Genomic DNA, 26,055 nt, shown 5'->3' with positions numbered 1-26,055 from the left:
TCTTGGTGGCAGAGGCTTCCTTAGGAGGAGACGCCAGAGGGTCCCTCAAGGGCTTGTCGTGAATGGGCGGAAGGGCGTGATGGCCAGCAGCGCGGTGAGCGACCACGGCGACACTGTCTTCGATCGACAGGGATCCGCCAGCTGAAAATATGACAAGCTCACGTCTGAACGCATAGTAGTATGTCTAAGCGTTATGGTATTACGCCAGCGTTATACTCTCAAAATAGTACGTAGAAATCATGAGAGGGCGGACTAGAAGAGTTGGGAGAAAGAGAGAGAGAAATGGGGAAAACTAAGGATTTGCAAGGAGGCGATAGCTTCTCCCAACGTTCAAGTCCGGGAGTCGCCATGATAGATACAACCACGGTCAACGCCACCTAGACACAGAAAGCCTGCTTAATGCTTCGTCTCACTCCTTCGCACGTAGACGTCATATAAAGTCCGCCAATAGCAGCAGCCAACAAAAATGTCGGCCAGTCGCTGCAGACGATTTCGAAACAGAAGCTTCCTGGCTGATACATGGCTGATGACGGCTCGTTTCCGTAGGCTACGGCCACTGAGTGCAACGTGTAATTGGCGGACTCTTAACTGTTACGTCACGTCGCCCAAGCGATCAGGCTTTGTCTCTAGGTGGAGTTGACACGGCAGCTGGGATGTCGTCTGCTTCAGTGAATCTCCGCAGACGATTTCAAACAGACTTTCTGTGGCTACCAGTAGGCGTCCATGTGGCTGGTGGTGGCTCGGCCCCATAGCTACGGCCTCCGAAAGCATGGTCGTACGTGATTGGTGGACTGAAAGGATTACGTCACGCCGTTTAAGCTATCAGGCTTGGATTACTCTAGGTCACGTTGCCATACGACACTTGAATGCCGCTTCGTCATCGCTGATGTCCAGTGTTTCTTTATTTCCTCTGGGCTCCCTGTGTGAAGTGTCTCATCTGCTATCGTCGTGTGCGCTTGGGTTGTTTCGTATTCCGTAAGGAAAGGGTATCGCACCGTGTAAACCTGCTACTGCGATATGTGAGAATGGCGTGATGGAGCCTGCATGACATACCGTTCGTAACACGTCAAGGCTACGTATATCTATCATGGCGTCCCTTGTGGAGATATCCCTCTTAGACACCTTCTTTGTGTTATGAGGGTTCTATAAAATGACACGGTATTGTCGGGCAAGTGGTACGCAAAAGTCACTGTCATATTTTCGCCAGTAAATGGTCACCCTCCCGAATACACCGCCGACACTCAAAGTCGCGAGACTGACAAATGAGTTCGTCCTTTTGGCATGTAGACCGGGCGACGACTTTGTTGTTCTTGAGAGCCGAGTCATTTTGTTCGTCCCTCATATTTTTCTTTGAGGATGGATATATATGAGGAGGGGGATCTACAGTTTTCTGGCTGAAGCAGCAGACCCACACATTTCAGCTCCGTATAAGAACCGTCTGCTATGCAACAGTGACCTCCGCAGTTCAATGATCTTCTATACTTTGGTCTCTCCTTAAAAGGAAGTTATGACACTTTGATAGATGCGGTTCATCGCAGCACGCGTGCATTGAATACACGCCAAACTATCGATGAGAAAAAAGAAAGGAGAAAGAACAGTTTTTCCACGTTTTCTTTGTTGAGAAGACAGAAACATCGAGAACTCACTCGCGGTCGCTTTCACTCGATGTTCGACGCTTGGAACACGTGTCTCGTGCACATCAGTGTGTACAGCAGTCTGGGGTACGGAATATGAAGTTATGTGAGATACTTTGGGGACAAGTGTCACAGCCTTTTTAATGGCACCAGTGATGGGAACTACCAAGTACTACTTTAAATACATTTATTAGTACTTGTACTTTACTTAAAGTACAATTCAATGAAAAACGGTTAGGAGCAACTAATATTTATTCGAACAAGAACTTTCGTGCAAAAGACTGCACTTCTTCAGGTTGCACTGCACTTCCACCTGAAGAAGTGCAGTCTCTTGCACGAAAGTTCTTGTTCGAATAAATATTAGTTGCTCCTAACCGTTTTTCATGTTACGTGTGTGATTCCCTCTTCGCGGGCTCCTTGACAGTGTTTTATTTTTTTCCCCTTTTCGACGTATACAATTCAATGCGTGTACTCTTCGGTGCTTTCCGTTCAAGCACCCAATTGACAATACAGATGTTTTCTAACAAGAGTTTGGCAAAAAAAAATGCTAGCTAAAAGCTTTCTAAAGATAACAGTCGAAACATATATAATTACCTTACGTTTTATCATCACTTCCAAGTGTTGAAACATCCAGCGATGCGATCTAAATTTGTGATGTACTTTATACAAAGTACAACAGGTAGCTAGGTATACTTTACTAATGATTTTAAGGTACTTTGCCCATCACTGGTTAGCGCAACTACCTAACCTTATCTCACGCTGCCATCTCATCTATTACACGATACGCCTTCCAGCCGTTGTGTTCTGCAACCGCATTTGACCCAACAAAAAACGTGCCGGGATTTCAATGAAGGCAACACACCTCGCGATACTGCACCTGTATATCCTCCATAAACGAGGCCTGACAAACTTCAGCGATACATTCCCAACATTCACAGTGATCACAATGACGAAACCCAAAACCCATGCGACCGCTATACACGTTGACCGTTGCTGTCGAAGGGAATCATGCAAATCCACGTACAGAGCGGAAAAGAGCCAGCCCTGATCTTCACAAATCCACGTACACGTGTCCCATGATGGAGGGCGCTCTTCCGTTCCAGTGCTCGCCAACGCAGGCTCGCTGAGCAGCGGTAAGAAAGACTCTCTCCCTCGACTTTTCTATACCTCTATAAAGGGTGGATTACCGCAGCAATTCGCGTCCTGGATTACTGTACCTGCGAAGAGCCATGCGGCAGAGAGCGCCTTTCATTCCGCATGAAGCCAGTTAACTGGGATTTGTCTTCATACACGTGAAGTTATTCTTTCTTTTCTTTTTTTTTATTCCGTGTTTGCGCCGCGAAGCAACTGTGGCTATGTGCGGCGTACACATGTGGACAGATGGAGAGAGGGCAGCAGGAAGGATGAGGGGGACAGGAGGGTTAGTATGCGGCGTCCTGGGTCGACTTCACGGGGGAACTGTGCCGACATTAGTCTAAAAAGTCTGCCGGAAAACCCGGGGAAAACCTCAGGCAGCACAGACGGTGGTGGGATTCGAACCCACCTCCTCCGAGTCTTCAGCACGACCGCTGGTGAAGTGATTCTTGAGGGACTTTCTTTCTTTCTTAAATTCTGTGTTTAGCGCCGCGAAGCCAGGCTATGAGCGGCGTACAGACGCGAGCAGATAGAGAGAGGACAGCGGGTGGGGGGATAAGGGGGTTAGCATGCGTCCTGGGCCGACTTCAGGGGGAACGGTGCCGGCATTCGTCTGAAAAGTCTGCCAGACAACCCTAGACAGCACCGCCTGCTGTCCTCTCTCCATATGTCCACATCTGTACGCCGCTCGTAGCCACAGTTGCTACGTGACGGCAACACGGAATAATAAAAACATTACAGCTACAGTTACCACGTTAAAGTAAATGGGTTACTATACAGTAAATAATAATAATAATAATAATAATAATAATAATAATAATAATAATAATAATAATAATAATAATAATTAGCCGAATAAATTTTGCAGCACGGCGGGAGGTCATCCTGGCTGCGTGTAACGTGACAAAATTCATGGAATTCCTTGTTGAGAAAAACAGCAGCGTATTTGATAATGATAATAATTCCTCGCTGTCCTAGTTTCTATCTGAAGCTTCGAGAAAACGACGCTAAGAGAGTAACGAGGTGGAAAATATTCCAATAACTTGGTTCATTTTATCGTTACTTTAACCAAAAGCGGCAATTATATAGTTACACAGGCCACGAAAGAGAGCGTGCGACTCTGCCACCGTTTGCCTTTGCGGCGTCAAGACATACAAAAGCTCTGGGTTATCGTCCCTCATTCGGCGGCCTACTGCCATTAACGCTCGTGACGGGAATTCCCTCAGGTATATAGTGCGCCGTTGAAATACATTATTGGGCCTGCTATATGATAGGAAGCTCTTATGGAGACGTTATGTATACGAGATGTGCCTGCCCACAGCACACTCCTCTGTGCTCCAACCTCATCTGTTTATGCGACTTACGGAAGATTTATGATCGGAGCATGGAACGCAGCTTAGCACATTCAGATTAGCAAAGATTGCATGCTTCGAAGATGAATGACACCCGAGGTTGTCATCGTATGCGGGCTGTAATGGATTTATTGAAATATTTATTAGATCAGAAGTATTCAACGATAACGGTTGCGAAAATACGATAAGCCAATCGCCCTGTTTTGTTTTTATTTGTTTATTTTGAGAGGGCGATGTCTTACCCTCTCTTTACAAACACGTTACGGTTCGAGTTTATATTGGTACTGGGCAAGAAGCGGGAAAAATGCGTCGGCTGATAGGTTGATAACGCCGATTATGCGCATCAGCATGCTTTGCGCGGCGGCGAAACGTAATCGACGACGTATAAGGGCTCAGGTTGTCTATACTAAACGCATTTATATCTCCTCTAACCCAAATCAATGAAGCTTCACTCGCCTATTTGCCTCACTGAAAGCAGAAGTATTTTACTTCACGAGAAGATTATCCGGAAGAAAAATATTTTTAATACTGCTCCTTTTCCCTACAACGGGATAGAGCGTTGCCTATGGCGATAAAACGCTCCACTCACTATCAACAAAATAAAGTAGTTGTTTCTTCCCATAGATGATGGTTCGCTGTCCAATAAACTGTTAAAGCATTTTCTTTTTTCTTTTTTTGACCACTTGAGGCACATCATAAAATGACGTGCTTTGCCCAGAAACAAAAGCGTTTTTGTAGGACCGACAGCCAATGCGCTCGTCTGCTGCTTCGGAGAAAGAAGTCCAGAAAAAGAAAACAGAAGAAAAAGAAACGGAGAGCTGCTCCGTCGCCCGGATTGAAGGTTATATAATTAGGGCTTGGATGTTATGCAGCGCCCCCTCTCTCTGTCTCACACTTTTTCTATTCTTTTTTTTTTCTTTTTTTTTTTCAGCAAAGGGCCAGTAATAAATCTAGCTGTGTCTGTGACCCATTCCAGTTTTCGGTCTGTGATATCAACTCGGCTGCACGAGAGAAACGCTTGTTGTACATCATCATCACCGCAAACTGACAATTACGTCTAAATCTGCAACCGCACGTTCGGATAATGACATTTCTCAAACACCGACCCGAGTTAATGTATAATTTATCTGGGCCCCCTGGTACTCCCTATTTCGTTGTGTCATATAACGACTCGATCAAAAATATATAAAATATATATATATATATATATATATAAATTCGGACGAGATTGGAATCGTCGGTCCGCATATACTTTTCGGGCAGGCGGCGATGTCAGCGTTACAGTTATCCGACACTGCGTTTCCGGAGATAGCGAAGAGTACGTTATCAGGGAGTTTTAGAATAGCGGACTCAGGAGCTTTGCGTGCGCAAGAAATAGCGTTTCCGGAACTGCGCATGCCCAGAACGCGAACCCAGCTTTGCGTTTTGCGAGAGCTCGCTATTTCTTGGAAATTGAGGGGCCACGCGAAGCTGACTTTGCGGCTCTGCTTTGCTCTCGCAGCTGACGAGAAACTGCGTGAGCGTTCCGTCGTCTGCTAAACGTCGCCAAGTAATTCGCGAGAAAACCGTGAGTTGTGTTGCGATAGCATATAATTGTATTATGAACAAAAAAGCATTTTTAGAAAACGTGATTCCTCTGTGTTTTTGACTTTCTTCTTTTTTTTTTTTTAAGTCTTCATATCTAGCAGTAACAGCGCTGCAAGCGACGGACGCAAGCCAGCAGCATTACGTCACGGAAACGCTGTTCTATAACCACAGTGCGGACAGGCCCGTTGCGTCCGATATAGCGTTTACGTTTTGCGTTTGTGTTTCCAACGAAAGCTATTCTAAAGCTCCCTATTGCACGCGGTTGCCTTACGCACGTTATTGTTACGGCCGAGCGAATATTCGGCTTTTTCGAATACCGAGGCAATGTCTCTTCCAAATCGATTTTCCCCCGAATATTTTGAAAGTGCACTTGTAAGCCTCAAAATGTAAGCGTAAAGTGAGTGGCGATTCATAAGAAAGACTCGTATGCGCGTCTTACGCACATACATGTAGCATATGTGTATGCTGTACGATGGGTTCTGTTCGGTTACATAGTGTTCGCTTCGGTTTAAAAATTACTATTCGTGCAGCTCTAGCTATTGCACGTAACAGGTCCAGGCTGTCAGTGCGCCCGAATAAAATAAACAAAGTTTCGGTTCAAAAATAGAAAAGCACGGTCTCTTGCGCCGCCATTTTTCAAATATAAAACAACAACAACGGGCGGGACAAGCGGTTTATTTAGTAACTGGGTATGCGGCTAGGATATCGGTGTCCTCCTTGGCCATCAGCCGTGTGTGCCATCAGCCGTCGTCTGCTACCGATCATATGCAATCGTGCGCGAAGGGGTACGACCTTGGAGCCAGCCATGGAGCTACAAGGCCGCGACATTTTGCGAGTTCGTGTCGCGGTGGCTGTTTACAACTGCAGTTATTGAATGGCATTGCGCGCTGCACGGGGCAACCTTTCCCAGCAACTCGGAGCAACTCAAACCAACGTCTTTCGAGCAATTTCGAGTCCGCGTTCACACGCAGCAACTCGGTAGCTCCGCCCACAAGCAACATTATGGTGACCGGAGAATGTGGGTTCGAATCGAACTGGTGGAATCTTTTTTTTTAGCTGCTGTTTATCAAATTTCAGTCAGTTTTATTTCCCCAATAGATCATTATGACCTTCCAGAAATGGCAACTGATATGTTTCCGTGAAGTTCGTAAAAAAAAGAAAAAGTTATTTCTCAGCTGCACCTGCAGGATTTGAACCCATGAATCCACGAAGGAAATCCACAACGCCATCGGGAGTCACGTGTCAATGCTCCCCTCGCTGATTGGCCGGTGCACGAGCAACTTCTCAAGTTTTCGGTCGGCGTGCGACTCGCAGCCAGCAACTCTGAGCAACTAGAGTTGCTCGAGGTTGCCGGCTGACAGCAACGCCAAAGTTGCTCATAGTTGCTGGAAAAAGTTGCCCCGTGTGAACGCTGCCTAAGCCTATCATGGCCACTATGCGCGCAGTGTTGAACACGCCGTTTCCTCGAGTTCGGAAGTCGACTACGTACGCTACTACACGGTGTTACCCTATAAAAGTCTACACGTGCCGCGTTGCCGTACTCGCCAATTACTCAATGCAGGTGGCACATTGTGCGATCTTCATATAGAGCTCATATGGACATTTAATCTTGGTCGCCACAGCACGAAGTTATAACTCAAAACGTGCAATTCCCGTAGTCAAAACAATCAAGATGGCGGCGTTGAGAAGAGCACTTGACATGCTGCTCCCCAGACGACGACGTGTCGCATATCCTGCCAGCCGGATGGAACTGCAGTTTTCATTTCGCTTTCGTGTAACTGTCGTATTTTGCTCAGAAGTAAGCAACGCGAGGAACGAAAAATGCCGACGTACTCAGCAGACGACACCCAAAAGGGATGTCGTCTGCTTACTGAGAGGCGCCATCTTGGGTGTTTTGACTACGGGAACCTCACGTTTTACGCTATAACTTTGCGTTACGGTGCTCAATCACTTCGATATTTAGCATGATGGCATGATGTCCTTATGAGTTTTATACGTAGGCTACAAATTTTACCGCCTGCATTGAGTAATTGTCGTGCACGGCATGCCGGCGCGGGTAGACTTTTATAGGGTAACACCCTGTATACTAAAACTCGGAAATTTTTGGGGGGCAACACTGACACTGACTTGAGTCACTGACACTGACGAGAGAATCAGCGGGCTCCGCGAATTTTAATGGATCGCGAAAATTGACTGAAAGAATTCGCGCTTCAAAAGCTATACGTTGTAATTGAAAACATTAACTCATTTGAACCCTTCTGCAGCACAAGCAGGCGGAATGGCCCTTTTATCAAATGTGGTTACGACAACTGCTTAAAACGAAGCAAGCCAATCGAGAGACGAATTTTACCACCCAAAGTTAGCGCAGCGAAATTAACGAATTCTGCAGCAAATACAGTATTTCAATGTTCTTTCTCCCTCTCCTTCTAAGAGTAAGATGGCTAATGATTTGAGGGAGGGGATCAAATGCTTCCGCACGAATGATTGCATCAAGAATCTTCCCCAAAAAATATGTTTTATCCCACTCAGATGTGATTTACCACCAAAGCTCACTTGAGCTTTCTGAACGATACTCAAGCCAGTTGTTCAATTGACTTATCCTCCATTGTCATTCACAGACGGTCGACAACGTGCAATCTACGCCCGGGGTACAACGGTTGTGCCTCATATGCACCAAATGCTCATAACCTCCAAACGCTCAAAACCTCCAAACGCTCATATGCACCGAAAAAAATTTGGTGGTTTTGAGCGTTTGGTGGAAATGAGCAGGAGGGGAGAAGCTGCTCATAAGCACCAAACGTCCAGAACATCCGAATGCTCATATGCACCGAAAGGCGGGAGACCACAAAGGCCGGGTCTTCCTCTCCCGCATTTGGAACAAGGTCAAGGTGGAATGAATGGCGATTACGAAGGCCGCTTAATCTGTCAGTTTGAAGTTTATGTAACAGCTTGGTCCAGCTTGTATGTAGCCAGAACGAATAGCGCCTTCTCGTTTATGGATTTCAATTTGAGCTTTATTTTCATAGACATGGAGGCAGCCTAGGACAAAAGACTTGATTCTATAGCCCGAAAGGCACTCGACTTCCAGGGCTGTAGCAACAAAGAGCGTGGTCCCCTCCGAACATATGTCCGGGTTCACTTACAGTGCAGAAGCTGGAATACGATATTTATATAGGGTTAGGCCTGTAGTGAACATTTGCGCAAAACCCTTCTTTCAAGCCTTGTTCTTCTCAAGTTGGTTAATCAATGCGTCATAATCCAGAGATATGGTAATCATGTTTTCGGTTGACTACGAACTCAGAAAGCCTGACATCTCTTATGGTTAATTGAGCGCAGGATATTCTTGATCGGTCAGTTTCATTGTGCTGAGACTTCTTTCAGCATCAGCGACAGTAGCTGGTGTGGTCAGAAAATAGAATGCTGACGCAAATGCAAGGATTCAGATATATCTCCTGGAGGCTTTCTTGTATGTGTACGTTAAAAATTGTTTGGCGTCCTCTCTTTTTCTCAATGACACAAAAGGATATTCCATTATAAGTTCGCTGGCATCGATGTCTACCATTTTTACTTCAAAATTTTTGCTGCGATTCTCCAGTTCAAGTTCCCATTGACACTGCCCCAAGTTGTTAGCGTTTTACAGAAATACAAAAACTTTTACCACTCCACGAGTTGGTCGACAAAACAGAAGATATGGCCTGATCAGGGAGAATAAAAAAGAACTAAGATTTGAATTTTCGTTCTGGCAGAAAGACGACTCTTCCTTTTTATATTTACTTATTTATTTATTTATTTTTCACTTTTTGGAGAAGGTAGCAGACATTGCAGAACTGCTTCATGATCTTGTCGCGTTGTCTGTACTCCGCAAAATAAAGAGAGGAAGAGAAAGAACAGACGCAATTTGTACAATACAAGCGGTGCAGCAAATGGAACCGCTTTTATGTTCCTCATTAAATGGCGTGCAGTATTTATTGTTCATTAAGATTAATGTTAATTTAAAAAAGCATGTCTTCCAATTTCGAACAAATGAGGAGTGCGAATGATAGCACTTGATTGGCTATGATTCGGTTTATCAGATTTCCACAACGACGCTCCTGTATTTTTGGGCGCACGGAACCGCGCGGGACCATTTCTTCCGCCACGCAACCAGGGACCAATTTTTCCGGGACCAATTTTTCCGGGACGAACTTTTCCGAAACTCCATCCAACATGCTCTACACATTCTCGCTCCTATATAGTTATTCTACCTTCGGTCTGGAAGATGGAAGGCTTGGTTCTTTGGATGATTGGTTTTCAACTCATTTCTGTTTGCCCACCGTTTTAGGCATTCAAGAACAACATTACTTCCTCTTATAAGTAGAACTCGGAAATTTACGTGCCAAAACCATGAAAATAGACAGATATTTAGACCAAAAAAAAAAACCTAAACAGGCAAGAACATGCAAAAACAGACACGTTGTAGCACATGCCAAAACTACTTCTAATGTACGCATCACGACGCAGACTTTATACTGTGGAACTGTAGCAAATGCTACAGAACCATTCGATGACGCCAGTGCCTGACTGCGACGCTGTGCAGCGTCAATCCTCCTTTCTGCACCGCTAGTTCAAGCTCACTGGGTGTTGTCGTTGAACCTCTAACATATATTCAGTTTAATGTTATTTCTTCAGCTTATTTTTACTACTAGTTTTCTCTTGTGTTTACTCGTTTATGTAGCTTAAGGCGCTATGGAGTAGACGGCGTTCCATGTTGATATCCGTTCATCGGCCACGTTTTCTCTTACACGTTTTGTCAACCACACTCTACCTCAGGTAGGCGAATTTAATTCACTGTGGTGACGATGAAAGGTCTCGCCGTTGTTGGCCTCACAGAGGTGGGCAACGTCACGACTGACGGCCTGGGGGAATGTGCATCCTGGTCGACTTCTATAGGAACTGTGCCGACATATGATTTGGTCGAAAGACATTTCATCGAAGATCGAAACGGCAGCGGTCGTTTGATCGATTTTTTATTGGTTCACTTGGAGTGTTGAGCGCCGGAGTTCTAAATGCCGTTATCCTAAGCAACATTTAACTGCGTGTAACCCGTTTGCTCGTAAACACATTCCTCATGCTAACCCACTTTGTCAAATAATAATTGATTTCAAGTATTAAACATTCTTGGCAAATAAATAAAAAATAAATTAATGACATTTTTCGATTATTTATTCCTGTTGAATGTGGATAAATTTTAACAATGTATTATTGTTTCTGACAATCAACTGACCATTGTATAGGAGAAAGAACAGTTTTAGTTTATTTACTTTTCGCCTATGTGCAGGTGAATCTAAATTTAGTTCTTGCAACAGACATGTAACCGAAGAAGTCCTTCGAAACCTAGACAAGATAAGCAGGGCAGCAGATCTTTGTACTTTCTCTATTTTTTCGGATAGCGTGCATGTGTAGTGACCCAGATTGCAGATGCATACACTAAACGAGGTTGAACTAAGGTTTTATATGCTGTTAATTTAATATCTTTCGTTGTGCCATGGCGAAATTTCCTTCTTAGCATTCACAGACTTCGAGTGGCTTTCGCGCACATATGGCTATCCCGTTTCAGACCGTTCCCTTTAAATATGTCACCAGCAATGAGAAGGGTGCTCAGAAGAAACACAGACTATATCGGCTGCTCCCAACCTGGGGCAACTTTCTTCAACATGTGTCCGACTGGTTCGTAAATTACAAACGTCTGCAAGTAACCAGCGGTCTCCCTGCAAAAAAAAAAAAAAAAGAAGAAAAGAAAAGAAAAAGAAATAATAAACATAAAAATGAAAAAAAAGCAGAGTACCCTGATTGCCAGCTCCGTATGCTCGAGTCAAAAGTTACAGAAAAAGAGGTGCGGATAACACAGTGCATGCAGTTTTGAACTCCCTTCGAACAAACGTCTTTCGAACAAACGGCGTCGATCAACCGGCTTTCGATCAAACGGTTTTCGACCAAGCGGCGTTCGATCAAACGCCTTCGATCAAACGTCATTTGACCAAACGGCGTTCGACCAAATGGGCGGACACTACGGCGTTCAAACACCCATTGACTCACGATAGATAAAAATAAACTTCCACTTCCATAAAAATTCTTTCTGACTACATATAAGCAGGACCAAGCTGTTACATAAACTTCAAACTGACACATTAAGCGGCCTTGGTAGTCGCCATTCATTCCACCTTTCTTACCCTATGACCTTGTTCCAAATGCGGGAGAGGAAGACCTGGCCTTTGTGGTCGCCCGCCGTTCGGTGCATATGAGCATTCGGATGTTCTGGACGTTTGGTGCTTATGAGCACCTTCTCCCCTCCTGCTCATTTCCACCAAACGCTCAAAACCACCAACTTTTTTTCGGTGCATATGAGCGTTTGGAGGTTTTGAGCGTTTGGAGGTTATGAGCATTTGGTGCTTATGAGCTACTACCGGGTACAACAATAATCGGAACCCAGAGCTGTCCTGCATTGTGATTAACCATTCGCGGAATCCGAACTAGTCCTGGCGCTGATAAGACGACGATACGGCATGTTCAGTCTGTATGATGTGAGTACGGGTACATCATTTTGACAATGGAAACCGTAGGCGGGAAAACGATGGACGCTTCCTTTCAGTATTTATTGAAGCAGGATTATATAGAATTTTGTTGAAGTGGGCTGTATTATCGTGACTCTGAGGTGTTGGCACGACACCAGGAAGAAATTCCGATCCTGGGCTTCTTTCAACAGAACACTGCGTGCCGTGCCCTTGTAATAATTTCGATAGATTAAACTCTGATAGCTACAGAATTTCAAAGCAAAAAAAAAAAAAATTGAAAAAGAAAGAAAGACTGCGCATGGCAAAAAATCTGCATCATGGCATGCCTTGAACAGGAGTGGACGATAATAGCCACACCTTGTATTACGACACAAATACATTCTTGCCAGAAATCAGTATTATGATACTAAATATAGGTCTACTTTTTGCGCGAGTACTATAGGGTTTATTCAGCGACGTCACCTCGCAGCCATACTGCAGGCTCCTCGAAGTTATGTTCCCGCATTCGTTCGCTGCCATATGCTTTGTGGATGACTGTTAGCGTCGAAAACATGGAAGTTGCTGAGATATGCTAGAAATCACACAGCACAATAGCTTTGAAACGCCAAATACATATACTGTGAGTGCGATATGGGTAACGGGCTTTGGGTGGGTCCTACAATATGGCGGCCGATGGCGTCTGCCTGTTAGCGACAGTGGCGGTCTCCTTCGGATGACGTCATGTGAATAAACCCTACACTGACACTCAATCTGTGGGTTATCAAAAGAGGAATAGCCCAACTACACACAATTCGTGCATTGGGATTCTCCAATCACGCTGTGTATTGTAGACGAACAGCATGTGACTTGTTCGTGGCCAAACCTTAATGTGAGACACCGACATGGAAAAATTGTCAGTAAGATGCTCGAGTGACACTCGGTAGGTAGGACTCACGATTTCGCAGTTACATCTTCTACAGTATTATATTACATGTAAGTAATACTCTAATAACACCGAAAAAAAAATGCATTCAGATATGGGCATTATTTTTGTGATACATAACAAGAATACTCAAAAGTACAGCTTGCGACATACTTGTCTGGAATCAACAGCTTTAGGTTCATCCGGCCTGGAATCTCCAGGCGTTGCAAGGTTGCTTGTTTCGACTAATAAATAACTTCGACTAATAAACACGTACTGGGTAGCATGCCGTACGTGTCTATTAGTCGGAAGAAACATTCTTGCAAGACATGTAGACTTCAGACAGGATAAACCGCAATCTGTCGATTTCAGACAAGTGTGTCGCAAGCTACAGAACTAGTATTATAACAGAACGTACTTTTGCAAAGAGTATCGTTGCCCCCCACCCCTGTTCTTGAATTATGAGTGTCATTCGCCGACTATGTCAATCCAATGCAAATACCAACATTGCCACATTGTAACTCGTTTCAGTGAAAGCTCATTCAAAACCGATGGATCTCGTCGGGGAGTAGCTACAGTGTTCGATATGTATAGCCCTCCACTCGCGGACGCTCATGCATTATGCACTAAACTTTTGCCGCTCGCGAGTCAATAAACTACACTGCGCTCCTGAATCATAATACTTAAGTACGTATATACATATACGAGAGCTTCAGAAGCTACCGCAGGGACAACATTTAAAGGCACCGTAATGCATTTCAGCCGCGCCCGCAACCTTATATAAAATGAGTTCGTTCAATGCCATAAGCCTTCACAACTTTTACGTCACAATTTTATTTTACTTTTCTTTTATTAAAGAAATCAAGATTGAAAGTTGAGGGCGAGACTGTGCCGAAGTACACACCAACTTCGCGTTACCCATCAAGTGCGGCAGTGAATCTACATCGCATGCGCACAACATTGGGTCTCATGAGGTGACGTCCATGGCGCGCTGCGTACAAACCAAAATGACGACGAGGCCAACGAAAAAAAAAAATATATATATACAGGGTGTTACCCTATAAAAGTATACCCGTGCCGCCATGCCGTACTCGCCAATTACTCAATGCAGGTGGCACATTGTGCGATCTTCATATAGAGCTCATAAGGACATTTAATCTTGGTAAATTTTGAAGTGATTGAGCGCCGCAGCACGAAGTTATAACTCAAAACGTGCAATTCCCGTAGTGAAAACATTCAAGATGGCGGCGTTGAGAAGAGCATTTGACATGCTGCTCCCCAGACGACGACGTGTCGCATATCCTGCCAGCCCGATGGAACTGTAGTTTTCATTTCGCTTTGGTGTAACTGTCGTATTTTGCTCAGAAGCAAGCAACGTGAGCAACGAAAAATGCCGACGTACTCGGCAGACGACACCCAAAAGGGATGTCGTCTGCTTACTGAGCGGCGCCATCTTGGCTGTTTTCACTACGGGAATTGCACGTTTTGAGTTATAACTTCGTGCTGCGGCGCTCAATCACTTCAAAATTTACAAAGATTAAATGTCCTTATCAGCTTTATATAAAGATCGCACAATGTGCCACCTTCATTGAGTAATTGGCGAGTACGGCATGGCGGCACGGGTATACTTTTATAGGGTAACACCCTGTATATATATATATATATATAATTCTGGAAGGAGAAAGACACGGACAACAAATTTTAGGGAAGTTAGAAACACTAGCTTATTTAATGGGCAGAAATTAAAAGTTAAACGTAAAAGGGTCGACAGTGGCACTGTCTTCATCAGGACAAAATGAAAAAAAAAAAGAAGAAAGAAAGAAACACAAGCATATATATATATATATATATATATATAAGTATGTATGCTGGATACATGAGTGCCAGTGTTGGCCGTTAAAATGAAGGTGGTTTCGCACCAGGCGTCGCCTCCACCGATTTTACTGGAATTTTCGCAACAAACCTAAACAAAATCAGAGCGACATATCACGCATCTGCTACGTTGCGAGCTGTTTATAAACAACGAGCTCTTAGATGACACCAAACATGTACGCTGCTTGCTTGTCGCTCATCATACTTTTCCCCGTGCTAGACAAGTGTCTGAGTTATCTTCGGACTGACCTCGAACCAATTCCGACAAGATAATCCTGGATACATTAGAGATCAAGCGTGCTCGCTACCTCGTGTGACGTCATTACAAGGGAGGTCCAGCCAATTGCTGTCATGGGAAGCCACGACTGCATTGTTTCGCAAGGTATGTAGATTCGCGCTTCGCGATGTTCCATCTCTCCCGCTAGTTGCAAGTATTCACGAAGTATTTGCGCCACGGTGACATTGGCGATACTATTTCGAAGATTCGAAACAAAGGAAAACAAGGGTGCAAAGGTGATGAGCGGGACTTGTGTGCCTAAATAGCACAGCTCGTCAGTAACTCTCAGTAAATCAGTAACTCTTAGCCGACACGTCTCGAAGGGTTTAGTTTAGTATGACATTAGTGAGTTCTTCTAAGGATCACGTGTTATCCTGTTTCTTTTCTTTCTCTCTCTCTTTCTTTTGTCGTTTTCACAGAAAGAAAAGGAGGAATGTTCGAGTTACTTGCACTCTTGTTTTCTTTTCCTTTTGCTCGCAGATTCTTATGTGAATGTCTTGTTTTCGTGGTTATTGCAGCACATTTCTTCCGTGCCCAATAATGTGCAGATTACAAATCGTGTCCCTGTTCTCATTTATTTATTCTGGCTCCGGAGCACATTCTGAGAAGAAGAAAGGAGTAAATTGCGGAACAATCAGAGCTTCTACTCCACGAGATTGCAATTACTCCTAATTTTAGTCCCTCCACCCTAAAATTTACTACCCAGCGCTGCAAATAATTCCTAAACTTTGCATAAACTTCTGCGCATTTAATCCCAACATGGACTAATGAGGTAAACAACTAGAATTGGCTAAGGGAGACGACAATTAGGGACGACACACAGGTAAGCACGCGTGTTTCAATGGACTAATGATTGGTGCAATGCATGTGCTCCCTAAAGCGACAAATTACTTCATTCCTTCCCTTAGAGTGTATAGGGTCCCAAAAGTTCTCTGGAATGAGCAGAGAAACGGAACTCGATACGTAATCGAAACTCGTAAAAATATGACAGACTTCGCAATCGAATCATACGGTACAGTTCGTTGCAGCCAGAGGGAGGGAGGGAGGAACGAGGTCTTGTCACACCTGTTACTCTCCCAAGCAGTTGACGGCACGGTTGCAAGAATCTCGTGTTCGTGATGATGCATTCGTGATTCCGGTGGAGGTTATTCATAAACACAATCATATCTAGTGGGGGCTACCAGCACAGACATGCTGCGAAGCAACAGCTCAGTCAATACGGCATCCATATAAAGTTCGGTAAAGATCGGGAAGGTCATACGAACGACTGCACCATGATTCCGGTGCACGGTGACACCTGTATCACGTGTTGCGCGAAGCAGATCGCTTTGACCTCCAACGCAAACACTCCTTTCGCCAGCAAAAGAAGAAAAAAAAAGTAGAAACGGGCGTTACAGTGTTCTGCACTCAAGAACAGTTCGTATTAAAAAGTATTTGATTCCACTTACTCGGCATGGGTTCTTCTTCATCGCTGTATATGAGGTCATCATTTTCCGCAAGTGCCGGCGGCGCCGTCGCAGACGATGGCACCGCTGTGCTCCCTGAGACGGCGTTCCGTTCCCGCTCGTCTCGTAGATCCGAAAAATAACGGGCCGCGTAATCCACCAAATCCGTCGGATGCTCTATCATCACGTTCACGGTGAATTCCAGCAGCAAGTTCGTCAACTCGGGAGGGACTTCGTAGCGAGGCCGATTCATCGTGGTGCCGCTGCTGTTCGTTCCGGTTTTGCTTTGTGCTTTTTCTTGTTCACGCCGGTTCCTGCCCCACCATTAACGCCTGTGAACAGGAAAATCAGTCACTTGATCACTGTACGCAATGCTATGCTTCTTGGAGTGGCCGGACGCGCGGGGAAGCCTCAAAGGTGGCGGCAGAGGCAGAATCTCACAACCGCCGAGTCGAACCACCGGGAGAGCTGGGTTTTATGGAAGCGGTGCTCTTCGCGGGAAGTCAGGTTGGAGGGGGAGTCACAGGACGGAGTTAAATAAGAAGTACCCACTTCCTTATTTCAAATCAGGCAGGGTCAACACCACAACTCGAACCGCGACCTCCACGGCGGTAAACTCTCTCTCTCCGTCAAGCTTCTATGGGTTGACGTTAGATGATGACATGGCGCTAATGTCTTTCCCAGTGGCGACATCTCCTGACAGAATTAAAAACTACCGCTGGAAGATTTCTGGGGCCACCATGCGTGTAAACAAGCCGTAATTTTCGTTGAAACGATGTAAATTGGTGTTCCGAGGCTGGAACAGTGATTTTCATAGTTTTTTTTATCAAGTTGTATTGTTTTCTGCAACCTACCACAATGGGCGGAGAAGTAACACTTGAGAGTTGAGACGAAAGTACAACGGAAGACTTCGCCTTATCTGGAGTATGCGCCAGTGGTATACGCAATCGGAGCAAGCGGGTTGCTCTGTACCTGTACGCTATCTCCTCCTATTTTATACGAATACTTGTTTCCAGACATCATAGAGAAGCCATTCAACTGTAGGAAATGGTAAGTGCACTACACTTCACCAACTGTACTAGTGCTTGTGACATCACTTTGTTTTGCAAGATGCGTGCAATCACAGTGGGATTGTTGGTGTTGCACACACGCGTGTCATATGCGACAGGCGTCACGTTTTTCCAAGTCATTGTGGTTGAGTGGCACATTGTTTGTAATTTGTACTTGTTTGTACAGCGACGTTGCGTAGCCACGGGGGGGCTAGGGGGCTCGAGCCCCCTCTACCTGCCCTGCCACGACGGACCCACGCAAATCGCGCAAATCCGAGGAGAAAATAATATAGGGGGGGGGGGGGGGTACAGTGTTGCGATCGCTAAAGTTCTTACAGTTCATGGCGTCTGTCTAATCGGCACTCTTGTATGGTTTTCAAAGTATGAGCTTTTCAAAATCCTTCCGATCTCGTGACACCCCCTCATTGGACATCACTGCTTAATCGTATTGTGAACGCCAAAATCAATTACCGCATTCTGCAGTGTGCACAAGTATATTGTGTGTTGTCGCACCCAGGATCAGCGGGGGGGGGGGGAATTTTCGTATCGAGCCCCCCCTACCCTGGCGGTCTGGCTACGCCACTGTGTACCACAGGGCAGTGGATGCGGCATGAACTGCTGCATGTTGTTGACAGCGTGTAATCCGACTAATATCACAAGTGTGACACATGCGAACTTCACGAACATACATCGTGTGGAATAAACTGTACGATTACCGTGAATGTGCGTGTCTTGTTCGCACGTATCAATGTTCAACCAGAATCTTGGGCACCTGCCTCATACACATCATTCTTGTGACGACTTTCACAGAACAACACCACGAACAACCAACTCTACCTACTGCTTCTTACAGAACAATATGGCATTTAACAGCGCAGGAGAAGAACAGGACTACGTTTCGAGTCACCCTGAGCTTGCAGAGATGGCTCGACAAATTCCGTTCCTTGACTCCGCAACGGTGACATCAAGAATTTTCTCTGTGTGCAAACTCCTCAAACGAAATGGCTTCGACATCACGAAACCTTGTTCCGGAAATGATGAGGCAGGGTGCTGGCTGCTTGAGCACCTGACACTGTGCAATAGAGTCTTGTACTCTGTTGATGTTCAGCTCCACGAAAGTAAGCCAGGAGAGTTGAATTTCTCCCCAACAGGGTCAAGGAGCGACATCTTCTCCGAAGTTGCTGTGCTGGACTCCCTGTTCCTGATCTGCTGGCTCGTGAAACAACACCCATGCATACAAGGAATAGACCTGTACGAGACATGCCTATTTCTCCACTTCCCGACGGCCCTTAAGCTTGCCCTTGCACACGGCCCTAACATTAGAAGCGTCAAAGTAGGCACCCCAGATCCAACCACGCAGCACAATGTGTTTCTTGAGGGCATCAGGCCCGACACCATGCTAGAGCGTTTCGAAGCACGCTACCTCAAGCTCGATATGGAGTCTGCGTCGCGACTCTCGGAAGGACTCAGGAGGTCACCGAAGTTGAAATCTATTGTGCTAGACCACAGTGGCCTCAGCAAAAAGGGAATGAAGCTTGTGCTGAAAGCACTTCAACAGTGCAATCACTTGACGTCTCTGCAAATCTGTCATAACAGCTTGAAGAAAGCTGCTGCTGTGCATCTGGCAGAAATTGTAAAACGCAGCAGATACCTGAAAGACCTCTTTCTCTATCAGATACCTGACGATGTATTGGAAATTATCGCGATCGCGCTCAGGGAGAACAGTTCGATTGAGAATTTGAAAATCAATAAATCTAATAACCGTGCCCGTACCATGCAGCACATTTCCGATGCCCTGAAGACGAGCAGGACAATAAGAACGCTCGAGCTTAATCAGTGTGGTATGGAGGAAAGTGACGTGGTTCTGGTTGCTCGATCGCTAAAAGTGAACGTTACTCTCCAGAGGCTACAACTTCGAGGGAGCAGCTTCAGAGACGCTGGTGCAAGGCATCTAGCAGAAGCTCTGGAGTCAAACCGGACGCTTCGTGAGCTCGATATCTCCAGCAACCACCTTACAGCAGTGACCCTGGTACAGTTTGTGAAGACCCTTACAGTGAACACTTCACTGGAAGTAGTGCATCTTGGAATTATTGATTTCTCCGGCGAGGTTGACGAAGAGATTGCTCAGGTTATCAGGGGCCATGAGTGCTGCCACAGGATCTGCACAACGTGGAAAACCCTCTCGCTCAACGAGTTGGCACGTCTCATTTCACTCAACTACGACAATGTGAAGAAGATCCACATTTTTTGCGCTGAGGACACCCCTATATTACAGGTGATCTCAGCACTAGAATCAAACTGTCACATCACGGAATTGCACATAGAAAGAGCGCATGGCGATATAAGCGAAGCAGAGACTGTTAAAGCTCTTGCGCAACTTGTCGAAAAGACCAGGTCCCTCAAGTTTCTCCGCTGCACATGCTCTTTTGAGGATGACGACGAAGATGACGACCTTCTCGCTATTTTCATCAAGGGCCTTACAAACAACGACACAATCAACCGTGTCGAGCTCCAGTCCCCATATTTCACTACGAAAGTCGCCCGAGCGTTCTCAGCCATGCTCGAAGCGAACACGACAATGTACGCTTTTGTCACAGAGACGCCTTATTTTTACGCGGGGGCACTCAAAGTGATTGCGAGGCATTTCCCCAAGAACTACACGCTCTCCACATTTGGTGGGGGTTTGAGGAGTTATAGCTCTCGAGAGATTTTGGACGTGGTCCGGAGAAATGAGCAGCTCCTGAATCGTGCTACGAGGTTTGCTCTGGGTACCTGCAGGGACTGTGATTGTAGAGAAGCATTTCGGATACTCTGGAAGTGCGATTCTGTGGTGCAGCAAGTTAAGTGTGTCACGGAGTGTACGGAAGAAGGTGCGAGGCAGTGTGTAGAAGCTGCGAAATTGTTGTTTTTATAGAGAGGGTCTCTGCTTTCTTACGCAACACTTGCTGGTGCTTACAAAACGACTCCTAGCTATGTGGGATAGACGTAAAACTTTTTTCTTTCATCAGTGCGAACCTGCATTCAATTTTTTAAGCAAGAAATGTAACAGACATGTAGACAATCATCATCACAAATACCATGGCTCGTCCAGCTGTTAGTAATCGTCTCTGCCAAGCAGCATGGGAGCAGTCACATGCAAAACAAGAGCCAATAGGAATGCCCATAGCTCTCACTCCTTTGAGCTTGACTAGACTAAGAAGGAATGCTGAATGCCTCCTCGCATTATTTCGTACGTGGCAGCCAATCGTCGCACACCATTGCAGACACAGGCCTTCTGTGGCAACCAGTGGCTCCTCCTTGTGCAGCGGGTTGTCTGGCTACGGCCGCCGAAGCATGGTGGTAATTGGCTGACTTTTATCTTTCTTTGTTTTAAGTGCTCATTAACAGCATAGCCCTTGATGATGGTACACATACAAAAGCAGAGCAAGAACAAAAGAGGCAACAAGATGATGCAACATTCTAAATAACTGCTGCAAGACGCAACGTAACACTCAGAAAATTAGACAGACGATGTCGCAATTTTCCACCTCTGTTTACTAAATCACAACAAATGAACTGAAACACATCAAGATAATCAAAGAACAAGAGCCAGATTCATTCTTTTGTTGTCATCCTGCCACCACACCGGTAGGCAGAGTGCTCGGAAATACTACACCACCAACACCATTGCTCACTAATTGTGCCATGCTACAATTAATGAACTTACAATACAAAGCATGTGCTCCTAGATGCAAGCAGGCCAGCCACTTGAAACTCCAAGTTTCAAGTGTCTGGCCTGCTTGCATCTAGCAGGGCCGTGCACACTTTGCTACCACTTCAGATCAGACCTTCACTGTGCTTCACGTGTGACTAACTGCCATTTATGATGACAAAGAAATCCGTAGCCACTTCCAGCGAGGCCAAGAGATATGCATTGTGTGCCAGTAATACTCAGGGGGAATGAATGATACTGAAAAGAAAAAAACAGTTGGACAATGACGAGTCACTTTTCTTTGCTGTGAAGAGCCTAAGAAAAATGTAGGTTAGTCGTGGGTGATACCGTCGTTATTTACGCGACAATTACATGTTTCGTCGCTGACCTTAGGCCTGGTCAAGACCGCGACCTCAGGAGAATAGCAGGAAAGACACGACTGATGCGTAAGATTTTGCGTTATATAGTTGAATTTTATTCATACATACATATTTGTCTACTTTCGACTCCATCTGCTTCTGTTACGTGATTTAAAAGTTCATACTGGCAGCCGTCTATTACGAACAAGTGGTTCTACCACTCACCTGGCAAATCGCTTCTGCCAGCAACCATTTCTGTAGTTCTGAGTCTTCCCAACATGCCTTTCTCCATGCAGACGGTGTTGATACAAGTGTGCACAAAATCCCACGTTTTGGTCTATCACCAGCGATATCCGTTTCAATCCAATCAATCCATTTTCTCCAAAATGGCGGCACCCAGTAAATAAGGATGAGGTATAAATGACGACATCAAGACCTGAGGCAGGGACGACGTGACAGACAACAAACTTCTTAGAAATTCTCAATTTCTGAGAAATTGTTGTCTGGTATTTCCAGCACCCTTTCAGGATTCACCTTTTCTGCGCCCTTTCTCTATTACCAAGTGATGTATAAATACTGGATGGCGTGCAATAACAGCGAACTGTATTTTGGCTCGTGATTGGCCAGAGAGCTCAAAAAGTGGGTGGAGCTACAGGTATAGGCAGGTTCTGTTAATGGGCAGACTCTGTTTGGTATACACAGCACTGAATTGCAGCAGACGAGAGCGCCTTGTGTGGGGAGTCTGCGACCTACCAGCTACTAGGCCCCAGACGTAAGGCGTTGCATAACAAGGAGTGGTAAACCTGAGCTGGTTAGTCCGTACCTGTACTGAACTCCTCACATTTCATACGAATATTTTCCAGACATCAAAGGACGTGCTCGAAGGACATGTACGACGAGCGTCACATTTCCCCAAATCGCTGCCGTTCAGCTGGTTGCACCGTGACCGAGTGTCGTCGTCCTATTCCGTGGTAGTTATGAGATGGACCGCAGCATGTGATTGACGGTGTGCATTCCGAGTAATACCACGAGTGTGACGAATGCCACCACGAACATGCGTGGTGTGTGTGTGAAAGAACCTGAATGGGCCCCTTGAATCTACATGTCTCGTTCGCGAAACTCTTTCACAAACATCATGGCTGTAACAACTTCCACAAAACTGAACTACAAACTGTTCTTGTCTGTCCCTGCCCCAACTCTACCTACTTCTCTTTACAGAACAACATGGCATTTAATGGCGCGGGTGAAGCACAGGACTACGTTTCAAGCCACCCAGAGATCGCCGAGATCGCTCGACAAATTCCATTTCTTGATTCTGCAATGGTGACATCAAGAATTTTCTCTGTGCGGAACGTCTTCAAACGAAAAGGCTTCGACATCATGAATCCTTGTTCCAGAAATGATGAGGCAGGGTGCTGGCTGCTTGAGCACCTGACACTGTGCAATAGAGTCTTGTACTCCGTTGATGTTCAGCTCCACGAAAGTAAGCCAGGAGAGTTGAATTTCTCCCCAACAGGGTCAACGGGCGACATCTTCTCCGAAGTTGCTGTGCTGGACTCTCTGTTCCTGATCTGCTGGCTCGTGAAACAACACCCATGCATACAAGGAATAGACCTGTACGAGACACGCCTATTTCTCCACTTCCCGACGGCCCTTAAACTTGCCCTTGCACACGGCTCTAACATTAGAAGCGTCAAAGTAGGCACCCCAGATCCAACCGCGCAGCACAACGTGTTTCTTGAGGGCATCAGGCCCGACACCATGCTAGAGAGTTTCGAAGCACGCTACCTCAAGCTCGATATGGAGTCTGCGTCGCGACTCTCGGAAGGACTCAAGAGGTCACCGCAGTTCAAATCTATTTTGCTACAGTACAGTGGCCTCAGCAAAAAGGGGATGAAGCTTGTGTTGAAAGCACTTCAGCAGTGCAATCACTTGACGTCTCTGCATATCAATCATTACGGCTTGAAGGAAGGTGCTGCTGTGCATCTGGCAGAAATTGTAAAACGCAGCATGTACCTGAAGGACCTCTTTCTCTATCACATACCTGACGATGTATTGGAAATTATCGCGATTGCGCTTAGAAAGAACGGTTCGATCGAGAATTTGAAAATAAATGAATCTGATGATAGTGCCCGTAGTATGCCGCACATTTCTGATGCCTTGAAGACGAACAGGACAATAAGAACGCTCGAGCTTAATGATTGTGGTATGGAGGAAAGTGACGCGGCTCTGTTTGCTCAGGCTCTAAAAGTGAACGTTACTCTCCAGGAGCTACAACTTCGAGGGTGCAGGTTCAGAGACGCTGGTGCAAGGCATCTAGCAGAAGCTCTGGAGTCAAACCAGACGCTTCATGAGCTCGATATCTCCAGGAACCACCTTACAGAATTGACCCTGGTACAGTTTGTGAAGACCCTTGCAGTGAACACTTCACTGGAAGTGGTGCGTCTTGGAATGATTGATTTTGTTGACGAAGTTGCCGAAGAGATTGCTCAGGTTATCAGAGGCCATGAGTGTTGCCACAGAATCTGCACAACGTGGAACACCCTCGCGCTCAACGAGTTGGCACGTCTCATTTCACTCAACTACGACGACGTGAAAAAGATCCACATTTTGTGCGTAGAGGAGACCCCTATTTTACAGGTGATCTCAGCACTAGAATCAAACTGTCACATCACGGAAGTGCACATTGAAACAGCTGACGGTGAGACAGCCGGAGACGAGATGGTTAAAGCTCTTGCGCAACTTGTCAAAAAGACCAGGTCCCTGAAGTTTATCCGCTGCACGTGCCTTTTTAACGTTGAAGGTGGAGATGAGGACATTTTTGCTACTTTCATCAAAGGCCTTACAAACAACGGCACGATCAACCGTGTCGAGCTCGAATCCGCACGTTTCACTATGGGAGTCGCCCGAGCGTTCTCAGCCATGCTCGAAGCGAACACGACACTGTACGCTTTTGTCACACAGTTGTCTTATTTTGACGCAGGGGCACTCAAAGTGATTGCGAGACATTTCCCCAAGAACTACACGCTCTCCACATTCTGTGTGGGTTCGGAGGGTTATAGCTCACGAGAGCTGTGCGAGATTTTGGACGTGGTCCGAAGAAATGAGCAGCTCCTGAATCGTGCTACGAGGTTTGCCCTGGGTACCTGCAGGGACTGTGATTGCAGAGAAGCATTTCGGATACTCTGGAGGTGCGATTCTGTGGTGCAGCAGGTTAAGTGTGTCACAGAGTGTACGGAAGAAAACGCGAGGCAGTGTGTAGAAGCTGCGAAATTGTTGTTTTTATAGACAGGGTCTCTGCTTTCTTACGCAACACTTGCTGGTGCTTACAAAACGACTCCTTGCTCTGTGGGATAGACGTAACACTTTTTTCTTTCATCAGTGCGAACCTGCATTCAATTTTTTAAGCAAGAAATGTAACAGACATGTAGACAATCATCATCACAAATACCATGGCTCGTCCAGCTGTTAGTAATCGTCTCTGCCAAGCAGCATGGGAGCAGTCACGTGCAAAACAAGAGCCAATAGGAATGCCCATAGCTCTCACTCCTTTGAGCTTGACCAATGCTGCCTAGACTCAGAAGGAATGCTGAATGCCTCCTCGCATTATTTCGTACGTGGCAGCCAATCGTCGCACACCATTGCAGACACAGGCCTTCTGTGGCAACCAGTGGCTCCTCGTGCAGCGGATTGTCTCCATGGCTACGGCCGCTGAAGCATGGTGGTAATTGGCTGACTTTTATCTTTCTTTTATTGTTTTAAGTCCTCATTAACACCATAGCCCTTGATGATGGTACACATACAAAAGCAGAGCAAGAACAAAAGAGGCAACAAGATGGTGCAACATTCTAAATAACTGCTGCAAGACACAAGGTAACACTCAGAAAATGAGACAGACGATGTCGCAACTTTCCACCTCTGTTTACTGAATCACAACAAATGAACCGAAACATATCAAGATAATAAAAGGACAAGAGCCAGATTCATTCTTTTGTTGTCAACCTGCCGCCGCACCGGCAGAGAGACTGCTCGGAAATAGTACACCACCATTGCTCACTAATTGTGCCATGCTACAATTAATGAATTTACAATACAGAGCCTGTGTTCTTAGATGCAAGCAGGCCAGCCACTTGAAAGTGGTAGCAAAGTGTGCACGGCCCTGCTGGATGAGACCTTCACTGTGCTTCACGTGTGACTAACTGC

The 26,055-nt window shown here is 45.7% G+C and overlaps 3 protein-coding genes across 3 annotated transcripts in view; 2 read left to right on the top strand and 1 right to left on the bottom strand.

Annotated features, from left to right (window-relative positions):
• Nucleotides 1–17,393, bottom strand: part of LOC135399223 (cAMP-dependent protein kinase type II regulatory subunit-like) — a 110,309-nt gene extending 92,916 nt beyond the window's left edge. Inside the window, exon 1 of the mRNA XM_064631011.1 lies at nucleotides 16,757–17,393. Within this exon, the coding sequence (XP_064487081.1) occupies nucleotides 16,757–17,006 (250 nt within the window). The 5' untranslated portion in view covers nucleotides 17,007–17,393. The remainder of the gene's footprint in view (nucleotides 1–16,756) is intronic.
• LOC135399222 (uncharacterized) overlaps nucleotides 16,790–26,055 on the top strand; it is a 35,137-nt gene continuing 25,871 nt past the window's right edge. The window contains exon 1 of the mRNA XM_064631010.1: nucleotides 16,790–17,803. Coding sequence (XP_064487080.1) covers nucleotides 17,801–17,803 — 3 coding nt within the window. The 5' untranslated portion in view covers nucleotides 16,790–17,800. The remainder of the gene's footprint in view (nucleotides 17,804–26,055) is intronic.
• On the top strand, nucleotides 20,730–25,834 carry LOC135399215 (uncharacterized). Its single transcript, XM_064630997.1, has 2 exons — nucleotides 20,730–21,141; nucleotides 23,071–25,834. The coding sequence occupies exons 1-2, from the start codon at nucleotides 20,881–20,883 to the stop codon at nucleotides 25,138–25,140; spliced, it is 2,331 nt and encodes a 776-aa protein (XP_064487067.1). The 5' UTR covers nucleotides 20,730–20,880; the 3' UTR covers nucleotides 25,141–25,834.

Source organism: Ornithodoros turicata, chromosome 6, assembly GCF_037126465.1.
Source record: "Ornithodoros turicata isolate Travis chromosome 6, ASM3712646v1, whole genome shotgun sequence".
Taxonomy (NCBI): Eukaryota; Metazoa; Arthropoda; class Arachnida; order Ixodida; family Argasidae; genus Ornithodoros; species Ornithodoros turicata.
This window is presented reverse-complemented; position numbering and strand designations above follow the sequence as displayed.

Excerpts from the sequence above, each read along its gene's own strand:
- LOC135399215 (XM_064630997.1), top strand. The coding sequence starts at position 20,881 with ATGGCTCGTCCAGCTGTTAGTAATCGTCTCTGCCAAGCAGCATGGGAG. Across the intron at positions 21,142-23,070 it reads ACGGCCGCCGAAGCATGGTG|AACAACATGGCATTTAATGG; the intron begins GTAATTGGCTGA and ends TTCTCTTTACAG.